This window comes from Ptychodera flava, chromosome 4 (genome assembly GCF_041260155.1).
Source record: "Ptychodera flava strain L36383 chromosome 4, AS_Pfla_20210202, whole genome shotgun sequence".
In the NCBI taxonomy this organism is placed as follows: domain Eukaryota; kingdom Metazoa; phylum Hemichordata; class Enteropneusta; family Ptychoderidae; genus Ptychodera; species Ptychodera flava.
This window is the reverse complement of record NC_091931.1, coordinates 49,460,664-49,485,374: the sequence shown is the minus strand read 5'-3', so window position 1 is coordinate 49,485,374 and position 24,711 is coordinate 49,460,664. Positions and strand designations below refer to the sequence as shown.

Sequence of the window (24,711 nt, the reverse complement as noted above, 5' to 3'; positions counted from 1 at the left end):
AACAAACACAATCATTCTTTCATCAATACTTCAACTTTTAAGGTTTCACTTTTCATAACATCAGAAGAAATCAAGGAAGCAATAAGCAACATCAGTCAAATTATTAATTTTTCTTCCTATACAAGTGCTTGAATTGATTGTAAGAACTTATTATAATATTAAGCACACCCATAACACAACGTTACTATAAAACTACAATGAGAGTAAAAAAACTGAGCATAAAAGCAAAAAATGAAGAAATAAATTGTACATGCAACAAAAAGACAGTTGCAGACTCCTCACAGATGTTACACAATGGTTAATGTCGAAGGTGATGGTAATTGCTTGTTCCGTGCTATAAGTCTAGGACTCTATGGGACACAAGATCATCATCATGCGATAAGAGTACGTACTGTTGACTATGTAATTGAACATTGGGACAGATATGAGGATCCAATTAAAGGTGAATATGAAAGATGGCATATTGTCTCTCAAGATGACTATAGGCAGTATATGTCCAGATCTGAACCAGGTAATGCAACTTATGGAGGGGACATTGAAATAAATGCTGCAGCGCTTGCATATAACATTAATATTGCAGTTCATCTTGACACTTTAAGTGAACCATTAGAGACTGTTGGCAATTCTTCTGTAACTATACATCTTTTGTATCATGCAATCCGTGTTGAAGGAGAAATTGATAGTGGTCACTATGACTTTCTGCAAAGCACAGAGCAAAATTTGTCACAAGCAATAAATGTAAACAGTTTTGGACCAGCACAAACAGAGAAATCTTCTATGGCGCAAAATGAACATTGTGTAAATTATAGAGAAATAGAGAAACAGAGAGACATGATTGCCAAGAGAGAAAAGAGAGAACAAATAGAGTTTAGGCAAAGCGAAAAGCAAAGAGATTTAACAGCCAAGCAAAATAAACGAGCTGATCCAGCATACAGGCAAACTGAAAGTCAAAGAGATATGAATGCTAAGAAAACTATGAGAGCTGATGATGTGTATAAACAAACAGAAAACAAGAGAAACAGGACATCAATGAAATTGAGACGGTGTGATGATGAGTACAGACAAACTGAAAGACAAAGGAATGTAATTGCTAAGAAAACAAAGAGAAGTGATGATGTATATAAACAAACTGAAAACAACAGAAATAGAGAATCGAAGAAATTAAGACGGTGTGATGATGAGTACAGACAAACTGAAAGGCAAAGAGATGTCAATGCTAAGAAAACAAAGAGAAGTGATGATGTATATAAACAAACTGAAACAACAGAAATAGAAATCGAAGAAATTAAGACGGTGTGATGATGAGTACAGACAAACTGAAAGACAAAGGAATGTTATTGCTAAGAAAACAAAGAGAAGTGATGATATATATAAACAAACTGAAAACAACAGAAATAGGGAATCGAAGAAATTAAGACGGTGTGATGATGAGTACAGACAAAATGAAAGGCTAAGGGATTTGAATGATAAGAAAACGAAACGATCTGATGAACTATTTCGACAAACTGAACGGAAGAGAAACAGGGCATCAAAGAAATTAAGACGGTGTGATGATGAGTACAGACAAAATGAAAGGGAAAGAAATGCAAATGCTAAAAAGACAAAGAGAACTGACCAGCTCTTCAGGGAAAGCGAAAGATCAGAGATGCCAATATTAAAGTATTAAAAGAACTGATAAATCATATAGAGAGAGAGAGCAAATGAGAGATAGATTAAACAAACTAAACAACAGAAGATGTAGTGCTGCCAAATCTATTGAAGAGCTTATACAAATTTTTCATGGTGCAGTTCAGAATGGCCCGAATTTTGTATGTGTGTGCTGCCAACAGCTGTGGTACAGAGAAAGTGTTTTGAACTACAATAATGTTAAAGAAAAGTTAAACACCTTTGCATCATCTCAGGCTACAGATAATGATATGGCACCATTATGTAAAACTTGCTATTCATATTTAAAAGAGTCAAAGTTGCCTCCTTGTTCTGTGGCCAATAACATGTCATTTCCATTAATTCCCCCCGAGTTACAGTTACATCCACTAGAAGAAAGACTTGTTGCCTTACGCATTCCATTCATGCAAATAAGAGAATTGCCAAGAGGTAGACAAGTTAGTCTCAGAGGTAACATAGTCAATGTTATAGCTGATGTATCAACTACTGTCTCTACATTACCTAGAACTTTAAATGAATCGCAGACAATACCTGTCAAATTTAAAAGAAAGATTAGCTATAGTCATGCCTATCAGGTAGAGAATGTCAGACCAGTGAAAGTCTTACAAGCAGCTAATTGGTTGGTTAAAAATAGCCCCTTATATAAAGCAGAACTGATTACAATATCTACAGATTGGGTTGTTTGCAGAAAGGATGAAAACCACAATTGGCAGGAATTTTGTGAGGAAAATGATGATCACGATTATTCTCACATGTCTGACAAACAAACATGTAAACATGATGACAGTAATAATCATGATGATGATGATGATAATTGGACTGAAGAAATAAAATTGGAAGATCATCCTGCTGGCACATTGGATACAATGCTATCACCTTTATATGATCAGCACACAGACTCTGATGGCGCTGTTTGTTATGCACCAGGCGAGAACAATAAACCACTGGGAATATTTCAAGACAAATATTCTGAGGAGCTCTCATTTCCAACAATATATTGTGGTCAACCCAGACAAAAGAAACGCATAGTCCCTGTATTATATAGTACATTGTGTAAATGGGAACTTCGACACAAAGATAGGAGAGTTGCAAAGTCGATGCCTAACATTTTCTTTAAACTAAAAAAATTACAAATCAAGCAGATTAAAGACAAGGCAACATTATGTTTGCGAAAATGTAATCTGAAGGGCCGCAAATTAACAGCTGGTGAACTTCAATCACCACAAAATGTTGATAAAATTGTTCGACTTGATGAGGGATTCAGAGTGTTGAAGACACTTAGAGGTTCACCACCATACTGGGAGAGTGCAAAGAAAGATATATTTGCCATGATACGTCAACTTGGTATTCCAACATTTTTCATGTCATTTTCATCAGCAGAGTCTAAATGGATACATCTATTGAAAATTCTTGGAAGGACAGTTCACAACAAGGAATACACAGATGACGATGTATTGAACATGTCTTGGAATACAAAATCTGATTTGATAAAATCTGACCCTGTTACGTGTGCTCGACACTTTGACTATTCATTTCAACGATTTATGCATGATTTCCTAATGAGCTCATATCATCCAATTGGTGAAATACACGATTACTTTTACAGAGTGGAATTCCAACAAAGAGGATCACCACATATACACATGCTTGTATGGATTAAAGATGCACCACAATATGGTGAAAATAGTGATGATGACATCACACAATTCATAGATCAGTATATTACATGTTCAAATGATACCAGTAATGAATCCTTCGCTGAATTGATAAATTATCAAATGCACAGACATGCAAAAACCTGTAAGAAAAAAGGCCAATGTGTTTGCAGATTTGGATTTCCTGTGCCACCTATGCCAAGAACAATGATATTGCAGCCATTGCCAATGGATACTGATGAAAGCACAGAACAGATCCTTCAAAAGCACTATGAAAATATCAAGACTGTTGTTACTGATTTACAATTTGGAGAAACTCTTTCTTTTTCTGAATTCTTAAATAAACTACAACTTGATGAACAAACCTATATTAATGCAATACAGTCATCTCTAACATCAGACAAAATATTCCTCAAGAGGTCACCAAATGAAATAAGAATTAACAGCTACAATGAAACCCTACTCAAAGCTTGGAGAGCAAACATGGACATTCAATTCATTCTTGATCCATATGCATGTGCCATGTACATCGCATCTTACATTAGTAAAGCTCAACGTGGAATGAGTAATTTGCTCAGTAGAGCTGTGGAAGAAGCAAGGGAAGGATGTCATGATATCAGAGAAAGTGTCAGGCATATAGGAAACAAATTCTTAATCATGTTGAAGTTAGTGCTCAAGAAGCTGTTTACCTTGTTATGCAAATGAGACTAAGAAGAGCTTCACGCGGCTTCACATTTATTAACACATCACCCCCTGATGATAGAGTTATCCTATTGAAACCTCTTGATGACATACAAAACATGCGTCCACATGCTACTGACATAGAGAGTGATAGCATCTTAAAAAATATGAGAGGCGCCAAAAGCCCTTGAGAAATTGTGCTTGGCAGACGTGGCAGCATGGTACAGTTTTCAAAAGTTAAAAGATAACCCGCAAGATCATTATCAAGATAATGATGACTTGTACAAAACCGATGAAGAGGATGATGATGATGAAAACAAAACAACATATCAGATACGTGGCCTTCTGTATAAAAAACGCACCAAAAGTAAAGTTATCAGATATGTTCGTTTCATAGGAAAAAGACAAAGAAAATCATTACAGAGAGTTAATAATGTTGTTTTATCCGTGGCGAAATGAAAATGAACTCCTTGCAGGATGTAAAACATACTATGATCGCTATATGCAAGTAAAATGTGAAGTAGATTCTAAAGAAAAGGAGTACAATAAAAATGCTCAGGAATTAGATCAAGCTATTGAAGCAGTACAGAACACAGCCATTGATATGTTTGATAATGTTGCTCCAAACACACAACATCAAGAACAACAAGACATTTTAGAAGGATCAAGGCCAAGTGAAACATTGAGTATGTTTGCACCACGTGATGACAGTCATTCTCAATATGACATTGGACAGGACATTGGCATCAGTACTAATAATCCCATTATTGAAGATCTTCAACAACCACGAATGGCTGATAATGAATTATATCCACTTTTACAGAAACTCAACAAGAAACAAAAAGAAATATTCTATCACATAGTACATTGGATGAAAACAAGGACAGAGCCATTGCATATTTTTGTAACAGGTGGCGCTGGTGTAGGGAAATCTGTTGTTCTCAAATCATTGTATCAAGTACTTTTAAAATATCTTTCAAGTCTTCCTGGTGAAAATCCTGACAACATACACTTTTTACTAGTTGCACCTACTGGAAAAGCCGCTTACAACATTAAGGGTACTACAATTCATTCAGCTTTTCAAATTCCTGCATCTCAAGGTTTTCATTATAGACCACTGACATCTGAAAGACTTAATACTCTACAAGCAAAATACAGGAACTTAAAAGTCATATTCATAGATGAAATCTCCATGGTTGGTAATGGTATGTTAAATTATATCAATCTCAGACTACAACAGATAATGGCCAACAATAAAATCTTTGGTGGTGTCAGCGTCGTTGGCTTTGGCGACTTATATCAACTAAAACCTGTCTTTGATGGTTGGATATTTAACGACCTTCAACATGATTATGGGCCATTGGCTGTCAATATCTGGAAAGACCTGTTCAAAATGTTTGAATTAACAGATATTATGAGGCAAAAGATGACCAGAATTTTGCTAAATTACTCAACCGTATACGTGAGGGAAAGCATACATCTGATGACATAAAAGTTCTGCAAACTCGAATAGTCAGTGTTGATAAAGAAACCTCATCTATTGATCAGTCAACAGTACATCTTTATTGCGAGAACAGACTTGTTGATAACCACAATGCAATAGCATATGACAGACTTACAGGAACAAAAACATGTATACCTGCTACTGATACTGTCATTGGCGATGTCTCTGAAATCATAAAACACAAAACATTAGGTATTGTTGTCATGCTTCCTGCTCAAAAAACAATGGGGTTAGTTTCTAAATTATCAATTGGAACAAATCAGCGTATTGAGCTTTGCATTAATCTGTCTGTAAATGATGGATTGATAAATGGTACTCCAGGAGTAATCAAATATATCGATGGACCTGATTTGGATCATGTCACTATTCTATGGATTTTATTTGATGACGATTGTGTTGGGAAAAACCTGCGACGAGAAAAACGACACTTAACACATGCCAGAGTATCTCACAGATGGACGCCAGTTTTACAGATATCACGGCAATTTAGAGTGGGAAGACACAAAAATGCAGAAGTTGTGAGAAAACAATTTCCACTCAGACCAGCTAGTGCCAAAACAATACATCGTTGTCAAGGTGATACACTTAACAATGTGGTTGTGGACTTCAGTACAGCAAACAAGAGAAATCAGTGTCATGTACACTATGTTGCTTTAAGCAGAGTGACTAGACTTAGTGGTCTCAACATAACCACATTACAAGAAAATCAAATATCAGTTAGCACTGATGTTACACAAGAGATGCAACACATGAGAACCATTTCATGTTACAACTCTGTTTCACATTACCATATATTATATCGAACAGATTCATTGTTACTTATCAAAAATGAGATTTTTTCATTGCCATTTTCAAGATGATGCTAGTGATTTCAGCTTTACTTCAGCTGATGTACTAATTTGCAGTGAATCAAGACTACAAACCGGCGATCACAATGATGACTTCAAAATAGCAGACTTCAACATTTTCAGACAGGATGATGAAACCCCTCAACACAACACCAGACCATATCATGGTATGGTTATGTACAGCAAAGAAAACACTCTTGAAGCTACCCCACAGACACTGCATTGTTTTAATACAGATTTCTTAATTGCAATACACAAAACAACATTTGGTTTAGTTCAAGTTGTTGGGGTTTACAATCCACCATCATCACCTACATCAAACTTACAACACGCTCTCATTCAGCTCATGCATACACTTGAGTACAATCTACCAACCGTGATCATTGGTGATTTTAATGTTGATTTACAAAACAAACACAATCTACAAAACAACTAACTGAACTTATGACAAAGCACTTCAACTACACGCAAGTTATTGAGCAGTCAACAACAGACTATGGATCATGCCTTGATCACATTTACACAAACATCCATTGCATGCAAAGTGGTGTACTTGAGTCATACTATAGTGATCACAAACCAATATGGATTGCATTGTAAAATAGAATAAAATCAAAAGTGCGGTCATACTAATTACTGCCCGTGACTGCCCGTAGCTGCCTGAGGACTGCTCGAGTTCTTAAAAAATAAAATGGTTTTCTGGAAGAATGTGTGTATGGCGTTCAATTATTTACTTTATGGTGATATCACTTTGGCCTATACAGTGTGAAGCACTGTACCAATCATTGCACTTGCTATGTAAATGCTGATACAATGCCAAAACCAAAGACATTCAGCATTTTTTCCACCGAATTCATATTTGTTAATATAAAGGCCTTTGTCTTTGGTCCGTCGTGATTATGACCATGATCTTGATCATCACAACTTCAAAAAACTTTATACTGTTGGCACAAGTTTAAATTTACAGACAACTGCAATATCTATGAAACACGTGAGCATTTTCAGTTCATGTCTGGTTAGCTCACGTGTTCACACACATGAGCTAATGTCGCACCGATGTCTCTGTCTGTGTGTCTATCTGTTTGTCTGTGTGCTCGATATCTTAAAAATGGCTTGTCAGATCAGAATCAAAACTAGTACATGGATTAAGTTTGCGAATGGCAAGAACTGATTAGGTTTTGGTGGGTGTGGCTTTCTTACTTTTTGCTCATTTGCATAATTAATGATTTTAGAAAAAACGGATATACATTAAGGTAGAACGCACCTCGGGGACAGACATTCGGACTCTCAAACTTTTACAATTCTCTTCTGATATACCACATTTGGGGGTTCATTTTAAAGCTCTTGGTGAAAGAAAACTTTTCACAGGCTTAGTTTTTCGAAATTCGAAAATTTTTATTTTGTCTCCATAGAGTTAACACAGGGATGGTGGCCATTTTGAATTTCTAATATCGGTAAATCTTGGGTAATTTGTTTCTCTAGTACCAAAATTTGCACGGTGACCCCCTATACTTATTCTTGATTTTGAAAGAGAATGATTGAAAGATTCCTTGAGGAAGTTAGAGCAAAAGTTTAAGTCTTTCACTTTCGAGTTGCATACTACCTTAAAGGTATGGAAATCGATCCAAGGGCCTAGGAGTGGCACATGTAAAACAGTGTGTATCTTTGCGTCAGAGGCGGAATAAATCTATTTATCCAGGAAATCTTAATCCCGACTGCTATGTTTGTACGCACATAGAGCCAGTCGACGTTAGGGACACAAAAAACAACACGAGGAACAAACAGGCAGTGGTTTTGAACAAAATCAATGTACCCGGTACTTCACCGATGTCTGTAACTCAGTACATGAAAATATTCGTAGCTTGACGCACTTTGAACATAGCTCGTAACAAGGGACAGTGAAAGCCCACAGAACTACGTGTACAGCTATAACAGCCACTCATGTAGTTGGCGCTCAGTGAAGATTTTTCCGATCAACAACTTTGACGGATGATGGACTGACCTTTTCTACCGCAATTATTATATCCCTAGATTCAGCACAAAATTTTCGTATGGACTGTTGATGCGGTGTTTACAGTTGTTACGTGGTGGTAAATCCTAGTCGTATTTACGACTGCTGCGTAAACAGTCACTGAATAAATTTTGCACGCATTTACGAGCACTGGATATTAAGCTTACTACCATTTTTAATCGAAAACCGTCCGTATACGCGTATGACGGTTGTGACAAAAACAACACAAAGAATCTGGCGTACATTGTTACTGCATTACTTTGACCAAAAAATCACCCAAATGCCGAACGGTGATCATACAGAACTCTGCTGCAGGTTTCTGGACTAAACGACCCCACCGACCGGGTCCCAGTCAACTGTGCCGGGCTCGACGTCTACTCTATCAGCGTCAACTCAAACTTTCACTCCAGAAAACTTTACCCCACAAACTGGAAATATACTAAATTTACCTTGAAAAAATTTCAAACTGTGTATCGTATTGAAAAAATCTTACCGGGGCCACGGAGCAAATTAAAAAACCAACAAACCCCAACAGAAACAGTGGAATGATCATTAGTGCAAGGTCGCTGTATTATATGTCAGGGTGAACAAATCTAGCTTTGAAATTTCTGGACTGTACAAACGGCGGGGCAGAATTAGACAAGATTACGACCAATGTGTTACCGCCGATGGTACATAACGTACTGTTGATAGCAGGTAGTTCGGTGTCCAGTGAGAACACGATTCCGAATATATCACGGCTGTTGATTTGAGCTGCCTCCGATCGAAAATTTTCAACACAAAGACATGATATCAATAATTTTGCGAGATTATAAGTCTTCTCGCCAAATAGCTGCGATCAAGATCATTATGATAGAAGCAATTGACCGCCGAACACCTGCTTGCTGTTCTTATACACAACGTGTAAAAACTTATTATTCCTGCTGAGAAATACGACAGCAAATATTGCAATGTGAATTTCTTACTATCTTCCTCGCAATGGTTTTGCATCTGTGTTTATTTTATCACGGTCACTGGACCATTTCTGACGATTTAGAATCAGTTAACACTCATCGTGGGAACACATTGCAAAGACGTTCACAAAATTTTCATCACATTCATCCCATTACCGTAATCCCCGTTTCAAAGACGTAGGAAATGTATATGATTTGTTTATCTTGAAAAATCCCGAACTGAAGCCTCTAAATACAAAATGATTTTTCTTCTGAACAACTTCCCGACAACTTTACAATCACACTCTGGTCATCACATGGCGGTTGTAACCGTACATGTGCTGCTGCCAATGGAGAATCAAAAGACTTCAAATCAACAGTCAAAACGTACGGAAAAAATATCATTATCCAAGCAATGTAAAACAGAGTAATTTTGATAAGGTCAATTTATTGTGTATTATAAAAAATCTCCAGACCACTCAGAACAGCGTAAGATTATGCGCCAGTCAATGTAAACCCCCACCCCTCCACCTCAGGGTTTAGTGGGGGATTTGAAAATTAGTCCTGTGAAATCTGCCAAATGCCCCACCCCCTGGGGCAAGACAACCTGGGAAATCCCCACCTAAACCAAGTAAATCCCCCACATACGGGGGTGGGGAATTTGTAAATTCCTACACACAACCACTCTTTGGAATTTTCATGTCGTAAACAACCTGCATCAATATAAAAAGTTCATGTTCAACTTCAGAACAATTTTAATCATTTAAAACAGGGTTTTGTGACATTTATGCTGTTCACAAATGTCTATCACAATCAACACAAATAGATCCAGGATAATGACATACTTTTCGCATTTGTTTTTCAGCCACTTATACTGTGACTTTAAGTGTTGAGGTGTCACTGTCACGTCACCTATTTTGGAGCAAAAATTTACAATATTTTTCAGTCTAGTTTGCTTGTATGTTGTCAGGCATAAACATATTTCAGGCTAGAACAATTAGATCAAAACACCAGATGTATCATACAAGACCTGTCGCCTCAATAAACTAATTAAAGCTGATAATTAAACAAGATACATGATGTCCAATCTCACAAGTGCAGCTTTTTTGTCTTCTCGCTCTCATGCTACAAGCACAATGACACATTCTACATCAGTCATGCACTGATTTAAAACAAGCAGAGGAATAAAAATTCACAATGGTCCGTGTTTATTCATCACAAAACACACCACAAAGATACTGTGTAAAACTCAACAGAACAGATGATCAGAATGATCACACTGATGAAACAGAACTGTTTCCCTAGCTATATGGGTCATCATGAATAAATTTGATAATACATTTAGCGGACATAAAAAGGAATCCCGTCGTGACCGAACATGTTTTCCAAATACACAAGCAATTTAAAGGGCCATTTTTCATGAATTTTGTTTGATGTGAGATACTACTTATATTGTTTGACATGTCGAAAGATAATGAATGAATGGGTGACCCTGCTATATTCGACCCCGGTTTTAGACACGATACATGCAAACCATCACGAAAATGATGAATTAATGGTCATGACCATTAATTCGTTTTCCGCGATGGTTTTACTTAATTTGTATAAAACTGGGGTCGAATATATGTATGGTCATTCATTCATTCAGTATCTTTCAACATGTCAAACAAAATAAGTAGTATATCGCATCAAACAAATTCATGAAAAATGGCTGACTTTGTCCCTTTAAGCTTTATCAAAAATAGAGTTGACCCGGAGGTCTTTTTAGTGCTGGACCATGTCGATGAGGCATCGTGAACATCCGAAATGTCACGCTCACGTGGGAAAATGTGGGAAATTTTGCGTATGGTATGTTCAGTTTTCCAAAAAATAAGAATACACGGCGGATGAAAATCATTTATTTAGTTATCGATATTTAAGCCATCAATCACAAATATACTTTCATGCACACCTCTGAATATTGCTGCATCGCGTTCATCAATAGCCAGTTGAAAAGCTGCTTACCGGCCCACATGGCCTTGACATCCACCTTTCGCCATGCTACCGCTCTGAACAATAGTCGGCTGCATTTATGAAAAAAAAGACCTTACCCAAAAAAATTGCTACAAAAGGTTTCTCAACGGTTTTTGATAGAGTCAAATGTGCTTAATAACATAGTAAAGTCTACCAAAATCTGACCACCGGAAACGCGTCATTTTCAAGATGGCGTCCAAGATGGCCGCCATATACTTAAAATGGCCATAACTACTTAAATATTAAACCTAGACTAGTGATGTCTGTGTCTACCACCATGTTTTAGTGGTTTAGGAATCCAACTACCATATCTAGATTATAGGCAAGTGGTCATAAGTCCCATAATTTGCATATTTGTACATGTATTAAAAATAATCACTGTCACATTCTTCATCCGGAACATGTTGCTCATGTGGATTTTCACAATTTCCGAGGTTAGGTAGTAAAGGGAAAGCAACTCCACACATCGTTCATATTTTGGGTATTTGCGTTTTGTGTATGAAATTGTGTATAATATAAGTGTATGTCATGTTTGGCTGTTTTAAGAAAAGTGTTGCTTAGCCATGGCGAGACGTACTCGTAATCTACGTGTCTTGATGTTACTCCACACTGGAGCGGAGAGACAAGTGTGACACTGCGATCCGTTGGCGCTGCGTTTCGAAAGCAGAGTTATCTTCATCAGTCGCTTAAATTCATTCTTGATTGGTGAGACGTGTTGAATGGTTGATTGTTTTTATTTGGTAGTATATTGTTCCACTTACGTTTATTGTTCAAGTAGGGAAGCTAGAATGTCTACTGGTTAGTCTTGTTGTGTTTGTGTAGGTTCGTGTGAACCTGAATTCGAGCTGTCGTTGCTTTTGTGAAGTCTGGCACTTATAAGTCTATCGCCTATATTTCTGTACCTTCTATATGCGATTATTGGTTGATTTTGGAACACTTTTTTTTAGTGTTTCGTCTTTTTCAAGTTCACTTCAGTTTTCTGTCAGGGCTTGCTTGATATTTGTCATTTCGATGTACGGGCTATATGTTGTTATGAAGACTACTGTATTGTTGGTGGCGCTCTTTCTTTCTTTTTGTTGTTCAAGCTGTCTTTCTGCTTTTATGATCTGTTTCTCTGATAATGCGTTCTATTTCACTTTTAGCTCATATTTGGTATGTATATAAATACCAAAACAGCTTTTATGGTGAGTAGGTAGCGTCTGTGTGTCTCTATGTATGTATGTGGATATGTTAGTGCGGATGTATGTCCGTCACACGCAACAGCTCCCTTACCGCCAGAGCTACCATCTCAGTATTTGGTGTACAGGTAGATGCAGGGGTTGAGATGTGACGTTCTTCAAATGGACATCAAAAATGTACAAATGAGGTAAGAAAAGGGAAATCCTGCAAATATGTACGAGTGGTTGCATGTCAGTGACTGAAACAGGCTACTCCACTGACCTTGAGTCATTTCCTGTCATTGTTTATGAACTGTTACATATTAACAGACCTGCTCAAACTAAGAGGGACTAGCTGTTTCTGCTATGCATGTTGCTAAAGATGACCTCCAGTACCTAAAGTTTCAGACCTTATTTACTTTTGTCATTCTTGTTTTTCTGGTTTAAATATTTCTTGTTGTTTTTCTGGTTGTACTGTGCAGAAATCATTGTCATAACATCAACGTAGAATTTTCCTGCACTGAACAGATAGAAACAACATTTATTGTTGATCTTTGGTACCCATACTGGTATGTACCAATTCAGATCAAATGTGACGGACACCGTATAATTGCGGTATTTTTATATTGTCGGTCTTGTAATTTTTCACTAAATTGTGTGACTTTCTCTGTAAAATCGGTTTCGTTGTTGCATGTTCTGATGTATCGTAATGTTTCACCTTTGATCAGACCTTTGAATGTTACTGCCGGATGGCATGAGTTTCTTTGTAAGAACTGGAATGTATCTGTTGGTTTTATGTGTGTCTTGGTGTTGAGAATGTTCTTTTGTTGTATCGACGACCTTTGTAGATAGTCAGGTCTAAATATGTGATTTCTTGAGAGGAGCTTTCAAACAAAAATTTGAAAGTAGGATGCATTTTGTTGATGTTTGATATGAATTCATTGAGTTCGTGTTGTGTTCCGATCAAAATCAGGAAAACATCGTCCCTGAACCTCAGCCAGGTCGGCATTTGTTGTTTGTGTTTCTGTATTATTCTCATTTCTGTCTCGTGAAATGTAATATCTGCTATTTCCAGCGACGAGGGAGACCCCATAGAGCATCCCATATTTGCCGGTAGAATTCATCGTTTAATTCAAATGTGTTGTTTTTTAAGATTATTTTAGCAGAGCTATCATGTATTTTGTTGGTGGCTGCTTGATTATGTATTGTTTGATGATCTTTGATAACCGTACAACACCCATTCAAAATGAACTCAAAATGGATCCCACATACAACTGAGAACTAAAAACTAGAAAATTATTTGGAAGCGACAAAATTGGCTGTTGTTAACACACCTATTCGAAATACAAAAAACAACATGGCACATGTAGAACAAATAGCGTTGAAAACGCTATCGAAGAGCAAGAAGATAACCATAAAACCGTTTTATAAAGGACGGGGGACAGCAGTTTTAAACACTGATGATTACATAAAAGAATGCCAACGTCAACTTAGCGATCAACGATATACACAAAATTGGCAACAGATGACACAAACACTACAATAGAAGACATACACAATCTCACAACAGAAATGTACAATGAAAAACACATTGACTATCCCATATTTGAATATTTGAATCAGTCAATAGAGAAATAAGAACACCACTTTGGTACCTTCTACCGAAAATACATAAAATGCCGCCACCAGGAACTAAGCTTGTAGGACGGCGATTATAAGTGGATGCTCCAGTCAAACATTTGACATACCAGAATTCATTGACCACTTTCTCAAACAAATCGTCAAAGAAACAACCAACATACATCAAAGATACAACAGACTTTATACGGAAAATTTAGACAATCAAAGTTCCGGCCAATGCAACACTAGTAACACTAGATGTAATTTCAATTTACACAAATACACCACATAATGAGGCAGTTGAATCAGTCGGCAGAGCATGAAATCAGAAAAGATCATCAAACAATTACATAATCAAGCAGCCACCAACGAAATACATGATAGCTCTGCTAAAAATAATCTTAAAAAACAACACATTTGAATTAAACGATGAATTCTACCGGCAAATATGGGGGTGCTCTATGGGGTCTCTCTCGTCTCCGAAAATAGCAGATATTACATTTCACGAGACAGAAATGAGAATAATACAGAAACACAAACAACAAATGCCGACCTGAGGTTCAGGGATGATGATTTCTGATTTTCATTGGAACACAACACGAACTCAATGAATTCATATCAAACATCAACAAAATGCATCCTACTTTCAAATTTTCATTTGAAAGCTCCTCTCAAGAAATCACATATTTAGACCTGACTATCTACAAAGGTCGTCGATACAACAAAAAGAACATTCTCAACACCAAGACACACATAAAACCAACAGATACATTCCAGTTCTTACAAAGAAACTCATGCCATCCGGCAGCAACATTCAAAGATCTGATCAAAGGTGAAACATTATGATACATCAGAACATGCAACAACGAAACCGATTTTACAGAGAAAGTCACACATTCAATTTAGTGAAAAATTACAAGACCGACAATATGAAAAGATGAAATAGAACGCATTATCAGCGAAACAGATCATAAAAGCAGAAAAAGACAGCTTGAACAACAAAAAGAAAGAAAGAACGCCACCAACAATACAGTAGTCTTCATAACAACAAATAACCCGTACATCGAAATGACAAAAATCAAGCAATCCCTGACAGAAAACTGGAGTGAACTAGTAAAAGATGAAACACTAAAAAACTGTTCCAAAATCAACCAATAATCGCATATAGAAGGAACAGAAATATAGGCAATACACTTATAAGTGCCAGACTTCAAAAAGCGACAACAGCTCGAACTCAGGTTCACACGAACCTACACAAACACATCAAGACCAACCAGTAGACATTCTAGCTTCCCTACTTGAACAATAAACGTAAGTGGAACAACATACTACCAAATAAAAACAATCAACCATTCAACACGGCTCACCAATCAAGAATGAATTTTAAGCGACTGATTAAAAAAACTCGGTTTTCGAAACACAGTGCCAAAGGATCGCAGTGTCACACTAGTCTCTCCGCTCCAGTGTGGAGTAACATCAAGACACGTAGATTACGGGTACGTCTCACCATGGCTAAGCAACACTTTACTTCAAACAGCCAAGCATGACATACACTTATATAATACAAAACGCAAACACCCAAAATATGAACGATGTATGGAGTTGCTTTCCCTTTACTACCTAACCTCGGAAATTGTGAAAATCCACATGAGCAACATGTTCTGGACGAAGAATGTGACAGTGATTATTTTTAATACATGTACAAATATGCAAATTATGGGACTTATGACCACTTGCCTATAATCTAGATATGATAGTTGGATTCCTAAACCACTAAAACATGGTGGTAGACACAGACATCACTAGTCTAGGTTTAATATTTAAGTAGTTATGGCCATTTTAAGTATATGGCGGCCATCTTGGACGCCATCTTGAAAATGACGCGTTTCCGGTGGTCAGATTTTGGTAGACTTTTACTATGTTATTAAGCATATTTGACTCTATCAAAAACCGTTGAGAAACCTTTTGTAGCAATTTTTTTAGGGTCAAACCATATTTTCAGCCGACTACAACAACATACCATTACCAGGGCCTGAAAATTTCTGTTTTTTCCCACTGGCCCAGGACCAGTGACCTGTTTTTTTTCACTGGTCCAAAGGTAAAATCCACTGTCCTCAAAAATTTGCATAACAATACAAGAATGATTCATTTCTCATACTCATGTTATATATGCATTTCTATCAGATTTGCTTGGGATTTACATACAGCATAAACTGCCAATCTTTTTAATATAGACACACTGCATAAACATTTACTTGGTAATTTTCTCAAGTTCTTGCACCACATACTTAACATGTTTTTTTACTATTGCTGTAAAGTTCACTTCATTTTTATAATTGCCCAGCGGTTGATTCTTTCCCATTTAAATTGTAAAAAATAGGTTTAAAACACCAAATATCTGAGACGGACTTCTTTTTCCTTTGATAGCAATATTAAATTGCCATAACGCTGTTTTGACAAGCTAGGCGGTTCTTGTTAAGGTCAACTACAATCGAGTTAGGGGGTCTTGACTATATAAGGAATTCAGCATGGTGACCTTCTAAATTCAGAAGCTTGCTTGCCACGGACGATCGGAAAGTTGTAATGAGACTCCTTCCAGACAATTTTATTGCAAAATACTACTTTGATAGACAGAGATATAATATTTTCACACAATTTTGGGGTTGCTGATATTTTTAGCTGAGGCTATGGTCTGGTTTTTACCACATTAAATTTTACATGTAAAATGAGTACGTGGCCCGTCATTTGATTTTTGCAGTGCAGAGGCTAGTGGACGCTCATCGCCTGGCTCATATCATGAATCGCAAACTGTAATAGAGTAACTGATTTTCCTTTAGAGTTTATGTGTGATGAAAGAAATAGACTAAATTTTAAATGTTTGATTGACTTAAAGACGCGATAATTATTGTAATTTTGTAGCTAAAAGACGTAGTCTCTCATGGAATGGACCTCTTGGTTTTGGATGGTTTTAGTGTAACTGGCTTTAGTGCGTCTCTGCTACCTCCTTGGTTTCAGTAACTTCGGTATTTTGGGGGGACGTAGTTTCTAATTTTTCGTCAAAAGACACTAGAACACAATCTGGGAAAAGCACTGGACATTCCCTTGCAAAATAAATTGGCTCCTTTTTTGTATTGGTCTGCGGACTTTTTAGGGGTAATTAGTACTGGTTCGGGATAAAAAATCACTGGTCCGGGACTTCGGGTAATTTTCAGGCCCTGCATACGTGCGCATGCGTAGTTATTTACGAACATCTGGGCCTGTCCGTCAAAGGAATAGGGGGATCAAAACGAGGCAATTGCCCCACCCCCTCGGGCACAGTTTCATGGCACACACGGTCTAATCCCCCACATTTTTCCCGTATCGCCCGAGGTGGGGGGGGGGGGGGTTACATTGACTGGCGCATTATGATCTCACTCATTCTAATACTACACTCACACGGTAGGGTAAAATTATGGGAACTCAGATCGTTATATACTGTTTCCGTCAAACGAGTCCGCTTATCTAAAGACGGCAAAAATGGTAAAAAAGACGGTAAAATGACCATAATTATTATTGCTTGTCTCTGTAAATTTTGCCGACTATTCGTTAGTAGTTGTCGAATTTCTTGAGTTTGTCCGAAAACTATTTCAGTGAATGACGTAAGTTTCAAGACACCCGAGTGCGAACGCAATATTGATATCGGGATAGCAAAATCAGTCACAGACAATCGAGGAAGAACATCAGAGTCGATTTAATTCATCCTAGGTTACCATGAAAGTAAAAAAGGTAATGTTGTGCCCTGGTTGGAAAGAAAAGTTGATTAAGTTTTCAAAAAACGTCAGCTAATACTCGAACAATTTAGTAAAAAATTAGCTCAGAAAACGTATAGAGAAGAACGACATCACCGATCACGGCGATCTTCAGACCTTTTATCATGTTTCAGTCTGAACGGTTAACATTTGATGCTATAATCTATGTCAAGTGTCTCTTTTTGGTCAAATCCGACAGAGATGAATCAATCACGATTTAGTTTCATCGCCCCGACCCGACAGGAAATAATGAAGCTCATGGGCACCTGTATACATGTAATCGTGGCATGAACGTATCCAATGCCCGTCCACTGCATGAGCCATTGACCGTGCATCGCGAGCAAACAACGGTTTTGGACGTCACGAGAGCATTTTTTTTCGCAGTCTGTGAGCGGTTGAGTGGTTTGGGTAGGCTGCATACATGTAGATCGGAATCGAGTTGATTTCGGCCGAAAACAGTTAGAAAGTAGTTTTTCGTGCTCCGTCCAAATTGGATCCGCATGTTGCCGGTTTTGTCCATGGCAATCAGCAGAGCTGTGGTGGGAGGCCGTATAACGCCGGGAACACACGTCATCGTACGCAGGGCTAGGCCACAACATACTTCCAAGAGCGATCTATCGTAAAACATCGTACTGCAGGTCAACATACACATCACCCATTCATAGGCCTACAGGTACACAGATCAACGAACAAAAAGGGAGAGGCAATCTGCTTGAAACCATGAAGTAGTCCGTTTGTGTCTGAATTCATTGAGGCGCGTGTTCAGTAACCGTTGGTCAAGTTTTTTCGTTCAGTAGTAAGAATCGTTTATTCATTGTTGACATCGTAATCGATCCGATGTACACAACAAATGTTTGATCGTTTGCACCTTTGCGCGTCCCCTCGTGATTGGCAGCTGTTTGAATGCTTTCATCTATTGTTTGTTGGACGCTTCGAACACAGCATCGAAGCAGTTTGGGCATAAAAATCAACTTAAAATGGAAAAAATGAGAGAATTTCGCCAACAGGGTGATGCCACAAGTATTCACAAAACGTAATATGTTGGAACAGTGCTTTAATTTACACCATGGTTGTTGAAAGATCCAGATTTTCGGGAGCATTCGTTGACGTTGTTACCATGTGCCACTCATGTTGGATTATGAACCCCAGGGAGATAGGGGTATTTATAGGCTCCCCCTGCCTTTAATGCGTGCTACCCATTGTGGTCCCCATTTCCATCCCCTTCCCGCCGACGCAAGGCCTTGTGTACTCAACATTCGAAAAATTAACGTATCAGCTTTATTTGCACTCAAATCATAAATAGTAACCTTTCTTGGGTAAATTACCCGAAATTGACGAATTTCGTGAAAAAGAAATGTAGTTCATCAGGTTCATGTATTCCAGTTTTATTAGACATATAACCGATGCACCCTGTTTGCTTAGTTTAAGCTAGACTATAACGCTAAACTTGGAGCGCTCACAACCGATAAAATTAGCAAGGAAGTTTGACACTGTTGGTTGCCATTTTTTCCATTTCCTTATTTACTCGCATTTAACTATAACGATTATATTTTCATGGACGACAGACAGTCACAGCTGAATTTCTCAATCCACACGCGCGTTGTTACAGCGGCTGGATATTCGCACCTTGCCATAGACTCACAGGCGCTTCTTAGCTGGGTAGTCTGCTAAGGAGATCGATTTTCGGATCGATCTATTAGTCCCGTAGTCGATATGCCCGCCACTGTGAGTATTTAGGTTGCAGTGGCGGGCATATCGACTACGGGATCAATAGATCGATCCGAAAATCGATCTCCTTTGCAGACTACCCAGCTAAGGAGCGCCTGTGCCTAGACTGTCTAGTGGGCGAGCACTAAATTTTGGGTCCTCAAAGCAACGGTTAATCTTATGGAACTCTATTACGTAACACTGTCTACGGCCATGAAAGGTCAAACTGCACGATCTGAGTATACCGTCAATTCATTTACAAATATAACGGTAATGCAGTTTTTGGTGGATAATGCGGATCGTTGATGGCAGTTTTATATGTTGAACACAACAAATTTGAAGTCGGCAAACTAATTATTTGAACTGTGTGAAGTTACGCAATTTACGGCCAACCATCTCGGGTCCGTGCTCTCTGAGTATGTAATGTATCCACGATATTGCTACGTTTACCTGAGGTTCCGTTCTTCTGTGCCATTACGAAACCGGTGGCGCTCCTGTTATCGATTCAATAGTTTGAACCCGCAGTGTATTTTGAAAAGAGCTGCCTCCGCCCAGATATAATATTTCAGGTCGATTCGACGTCACTAGAATACGGAAATGATGTACGCAAGTACATTACTGAGAAGAAAAACTTGAGCCATGAGACAAGAGACGACAGTTTTGCGACACAATTTACCCGTCTTAATAATTTACGCAGAGGTTAAAGATCACACCCAGAAAACACGTTAGACGGACTTTTTCCTGAAAATTGAACGTGTCACAGTTTAAAGTTGGCAAACTGTCGCGGCGAGAGGGGTCTGCTTAAGTCGGGCGTAGTTTCAGCGAATAAAATTGCGCAGGGTCTACAATGATGTCAAACTAAATACATATAAAACCTTGACATATTGAGAAACTGGGCTGTGACTTCAGTAAGTATAATGTACAACACTGTCAAAAAGTTTCACAAAGTCATTCAAACTCCAATGATGGCGTGTTTAAGATTCTCGTCCATCGCTTTATCAACAGATTAAATTAACTTGTGTTACGTTACGTAGATTTATATCATGACCAGGTGAAGACTGAAAGATATGTCGCTCAAGGGCGCTTTCTACGCTCCTTGAGCGACGGATCTTTCAGTATACAGGTGAACAAGCTTTGCACCTTCAGTATTACATGAACCAGGTGTGCTAATTAATTATTCATTTCTAACAGTTTAAAAGCTCGCTTGCTGCCACGTCGCCGTGTTCTTCTGTCATTGCTGAGATCAGCGTGAATCGAGGTCATTTAACTATCTGATGTGGAATATAGATGCAAGTTCAGTATACCTGTTCTACGTATATGGGCACTTGGAACATAATTTGGGGGCCGTTACGGTCTGCCTACTGTTACTAAGAATCGTGGTGGACATTCAAAGAAGTTCCGTTCCGGTGAGTGTGCTACCATGAACTAAAAAGTCCTATCGGTAGGAAATTTGTGCAATTATTATATGCGGGCCATTGACTGAACCTATATGCTAGTGTCGAGTAATCGTGGGTTGTCGCATATGGCGCTTAAATCGGTTGAATTCAACGATATCAAAGGTAAAAAAGGGCTACACCTTGAGGAAGATCTTCATTACCGAAACATTGACGCCAAACTACCTATAAGGCTTCATTATACTGATCTTAAACCTACAGAAACTGTAGAAAAATATCCATATTAACGAACTAGCTTCACACTTGTTGCTCTACGGTGAGGCGGTCGGCGATTTTTTATTTTGAGACCTTTGCCGAACGTACGCACGGCATTGTAGCGCTACTGGGGAGCGAGGTCGCAGAAACACTCCAGATATGAACTGAAAATGCTCACGTGTTTCATTATATATTGCAGTTATGTGTAAATTTGAACCTTTGCCACATGTTTGCAACTTCATTGAAAGTGTTATGATCAACATAATGAATAATATTCACAACAGATTAATTCTAAATCCAAGTATATATCCCAATCAGGAAAGTTCATTAAAATATGCAAATAAGCAATTGTCTGAAATGTTCTCATTAAATATGCAAATTATGAATTTGCTGAAGTAAAAATGTTAATGACTTTTGATAATATCGTATCATAGTATCTTTAATGTACAAAGCAATTCATCAGCTTTGGTCTAGTCAAGACATAAATACCCTTAATTATAGGAAAATTCATTAAAATTGTAAATAAGGAATTGGCTAAAGTAAAAATGCTTAGTGACTTTCAATGTTGTACATAGTATCTTTAATGTACATAGCAAATTTCATCAAATTTGGTCTAGTCAATAAAGATAAATATCCCTAATTAGGAAAGTTCATTAAATATGCAAATTAGGAATTGGCTGAAGTAAAAAAGTTTAATGACTTTCAATAATGTTGTTTTATAGTATCTTCAATATATGTAGCAATATTCATCAACTTCGGTCGCGTCAATTCAGATATATATCCCTAATTAGTGAAGTTCATTAAATATGTAAATAAGGAATTGGCTGAAGTAAAACTGCTTAATGATTTTCAATAATGTTATATCATAGTATCTTCAATTTACATAGTGAGTTTCATCAACTTTGGTCAAGTGAATTCAGATATATATATCTAATTAGGAAAGTTTATTAAATATGCAAATAAGGAATTGGCTGAAGTAAAAATGTTTAATGACTTTCAACAATGTTATATCATAGTTTCTTTGATGTAAATAGCAAGTTTCATCATTTTTGGTCAAGTCAATTCAAATAAATTTCCCTAACCTCAAAAGTTCAAAAATATGCAAATTAAGAGTTTGATGAAGTAAACATGCTTTAATGACTCTCAATAATGTTAAACCACAGTATCTTCAATATACATACCAAGTTTTGTCAATTTGATCGAGTCAAATCAGATACATATCCCTAATTAGGAAAGTTCATTAAATATGCAAATTATTCAGTACCTTTTATGTTCTCTAATATCTTTCACAGCTGTATATCTTGGTGTGATCAACATTTTTAGCAAATCTCATCAAATTGTGTGCTGTCGTTGTCAATATATATGTTTTTTCTAACATCATAATTATGCAAATGGGCAAAAAGTGAGCAAGCCACACCCAACAAAACCACACTGTGCTCCCATTTTACAGAAATACTAACAACTACTACACATGACATTGCAGCATACAGGATGATTACTCAGAAGTTCCATTGCAAGTGCAAATTGATCTTATACCCTAGCAATATGAAATGCTCCAACTCAAAATGACTTTTGGACCTACTTTGAAAGTGATGGGATTGACACTTTCAAAGAAGAGTTTTTGACCAAAAATTACAAAAAAATTCCCCTAACTACAAGTACGTGATTTCACCATGATTTCCATGGATCCTATTTTGGTCATCCATACGAACAGTTAAATACATTTTAAAGCAGTAGGACTATTAGTTTTAGAAATAATGGAAAAATAGAGAAAAATATCATTAAACAGGAAGTTAAAGGACCATGGGCACACAATAGGGGGATTACTGATGATGCAGCCATTTGCATACACTGGGCGGGAGTTTTTGAATTCCCACAGCATTGCTTTGACTGTATGATAAATTTAAATAATCATGATGGGCATTTTTGTGACATATGCAAAGAGGGGTCAGATGGTCATACAGGGAACACATTTTGAAACATCTGTGTTCTCGGACAAAAAAACAAAACGGAACATTTTTTCAGTTTATTTTAGACTCAAGTTTAGTCTCTGTATATTCACAGACATCATATGCACGATTCAACGACAATGAATGCCTTAAACATGGCAAAATTATGGGATTCTAGGACCAAACAAGGCACACCCTATCAGTAGCATGGCTTTTTTACATTTGCTCACTTTATGATAATCCGGGTTTTACCGTTTTGTAGGGAAAGTTCCTGTTTAAAAATAGGAAATAGCCAATATCTGCATCACATCAATTCGATTAAACCTGTGTGGCCTAAGGTACTTAGTAACCAAGTATGACAATGGTCAGATGGGCAGTTCCTGAGTTCTTGATTTTTGACGATTTTCACATTTTTTGTCCCTCATTCAAATTTTAACGATGCTGACATGTTCATTTAATATCTACATTATATACAGCACGACTAGACCAAAAATCAGCTCGACCCATGCAGCTGTTTTCAAGATTTTGCTGTGGATGGACATACATACATACATACATACATGCATACATGCATACATACATACATGCATGCATACATACATGCATACATGCATACATGCATACATGCATACATACTACATACATGCATACATAATGGTATATACATATATACTTGTATCTATACATACAGACTGACAGACAGACAGATATGCATACATACATACATACAAGCATATATGCATACAAACATACATTTATTTTTACAGCTTTTCACCTGCAACAGCGGACCAACCTATAAATATAAGCTTGTTCAACTTGATACTACTGCTTATAATAATATAAACGAGAGTTAATTACATTCTAATTAAAGTAAATATGCCTTGCTTATCAAGATTACATCATAAGTAAAACAACATGTCTGTCAGGTTATAAAGAATCTTCAGCTGGTTATCTTTATCAGTATTTTCACCCTAGTAACCAAGCACTCTCAAATCACCATTGCTATTTTTCAAAAACTACAAAGTAAGTCCTGTTGAATAAGTTGAGACTGTAGGTACTCGGATAAAGTACACTGAAGAGACAAATGTTTGCAACTTAAGAAGTTCAAGGTCATCAAAACCATTATAAAGAATCATTTAACAATTTTATTGCACAGTTTACACGGATTGCATAATTGCTATAAATAGCACAAAAGGAATCTTATAGCCCAGCTTTACCATAAAAACCCTATCACTTTGACCACTCTTTAATTGACTACCCTGTTCTTGTACTCAAAATGTAATGTTGTTTTATCCTTATCAAGTTGACCACAAATGGAAATTGGAACTTTCTCTATCCTTATGCAATTGACCAACGTATCATGTAAAACTTTTTGAGCAATTTTGTTTTAGATAAAATACAAAGAACAATACATGATGATATTGAATATGTCAAAGTTGGGATTCAGGAAAGTTGCCTCTATATGTTTTAATCATCCATGATGGTAAGCAATTCACTATGAACTGTCAAAAAGGTTGAACTTTCTAATAATT

At 37.2% G+C, this 24,711-nt stretch overlaps 1 protein-coding gene across 1 annotated transcript; it reads left to right on the top strand.

Moving 5' to 3' along the window:
* Nucleotides 1-294: 294 nt before the first annotated feature.
* LOC139132315 (OTU domain-containing protein 3-like) lies at nt 295-1,299 on the top strand. The gene has a single exon (XM_070698705.1). The coding sequence runs from the start codon at nt 295-297 to the stop codon at nt 1,297-1,299; it is 1,005 nt and encodes a 334-aa protein (XP_070554806.1).
* The last annotated feature ends 23,412 nt before the right edge of the window (nt 1,300-24,711 follow it).

What these genes read in the sequence shown, in the direction of transcription:
- LOC139132315 (XM_070698705.1), top strand. Translation starts at nt 295, where the DNA reads ATGGTTAATGTCGAAGGTGATGGTAATTGCTTGTTCCGTGCTATAAGT.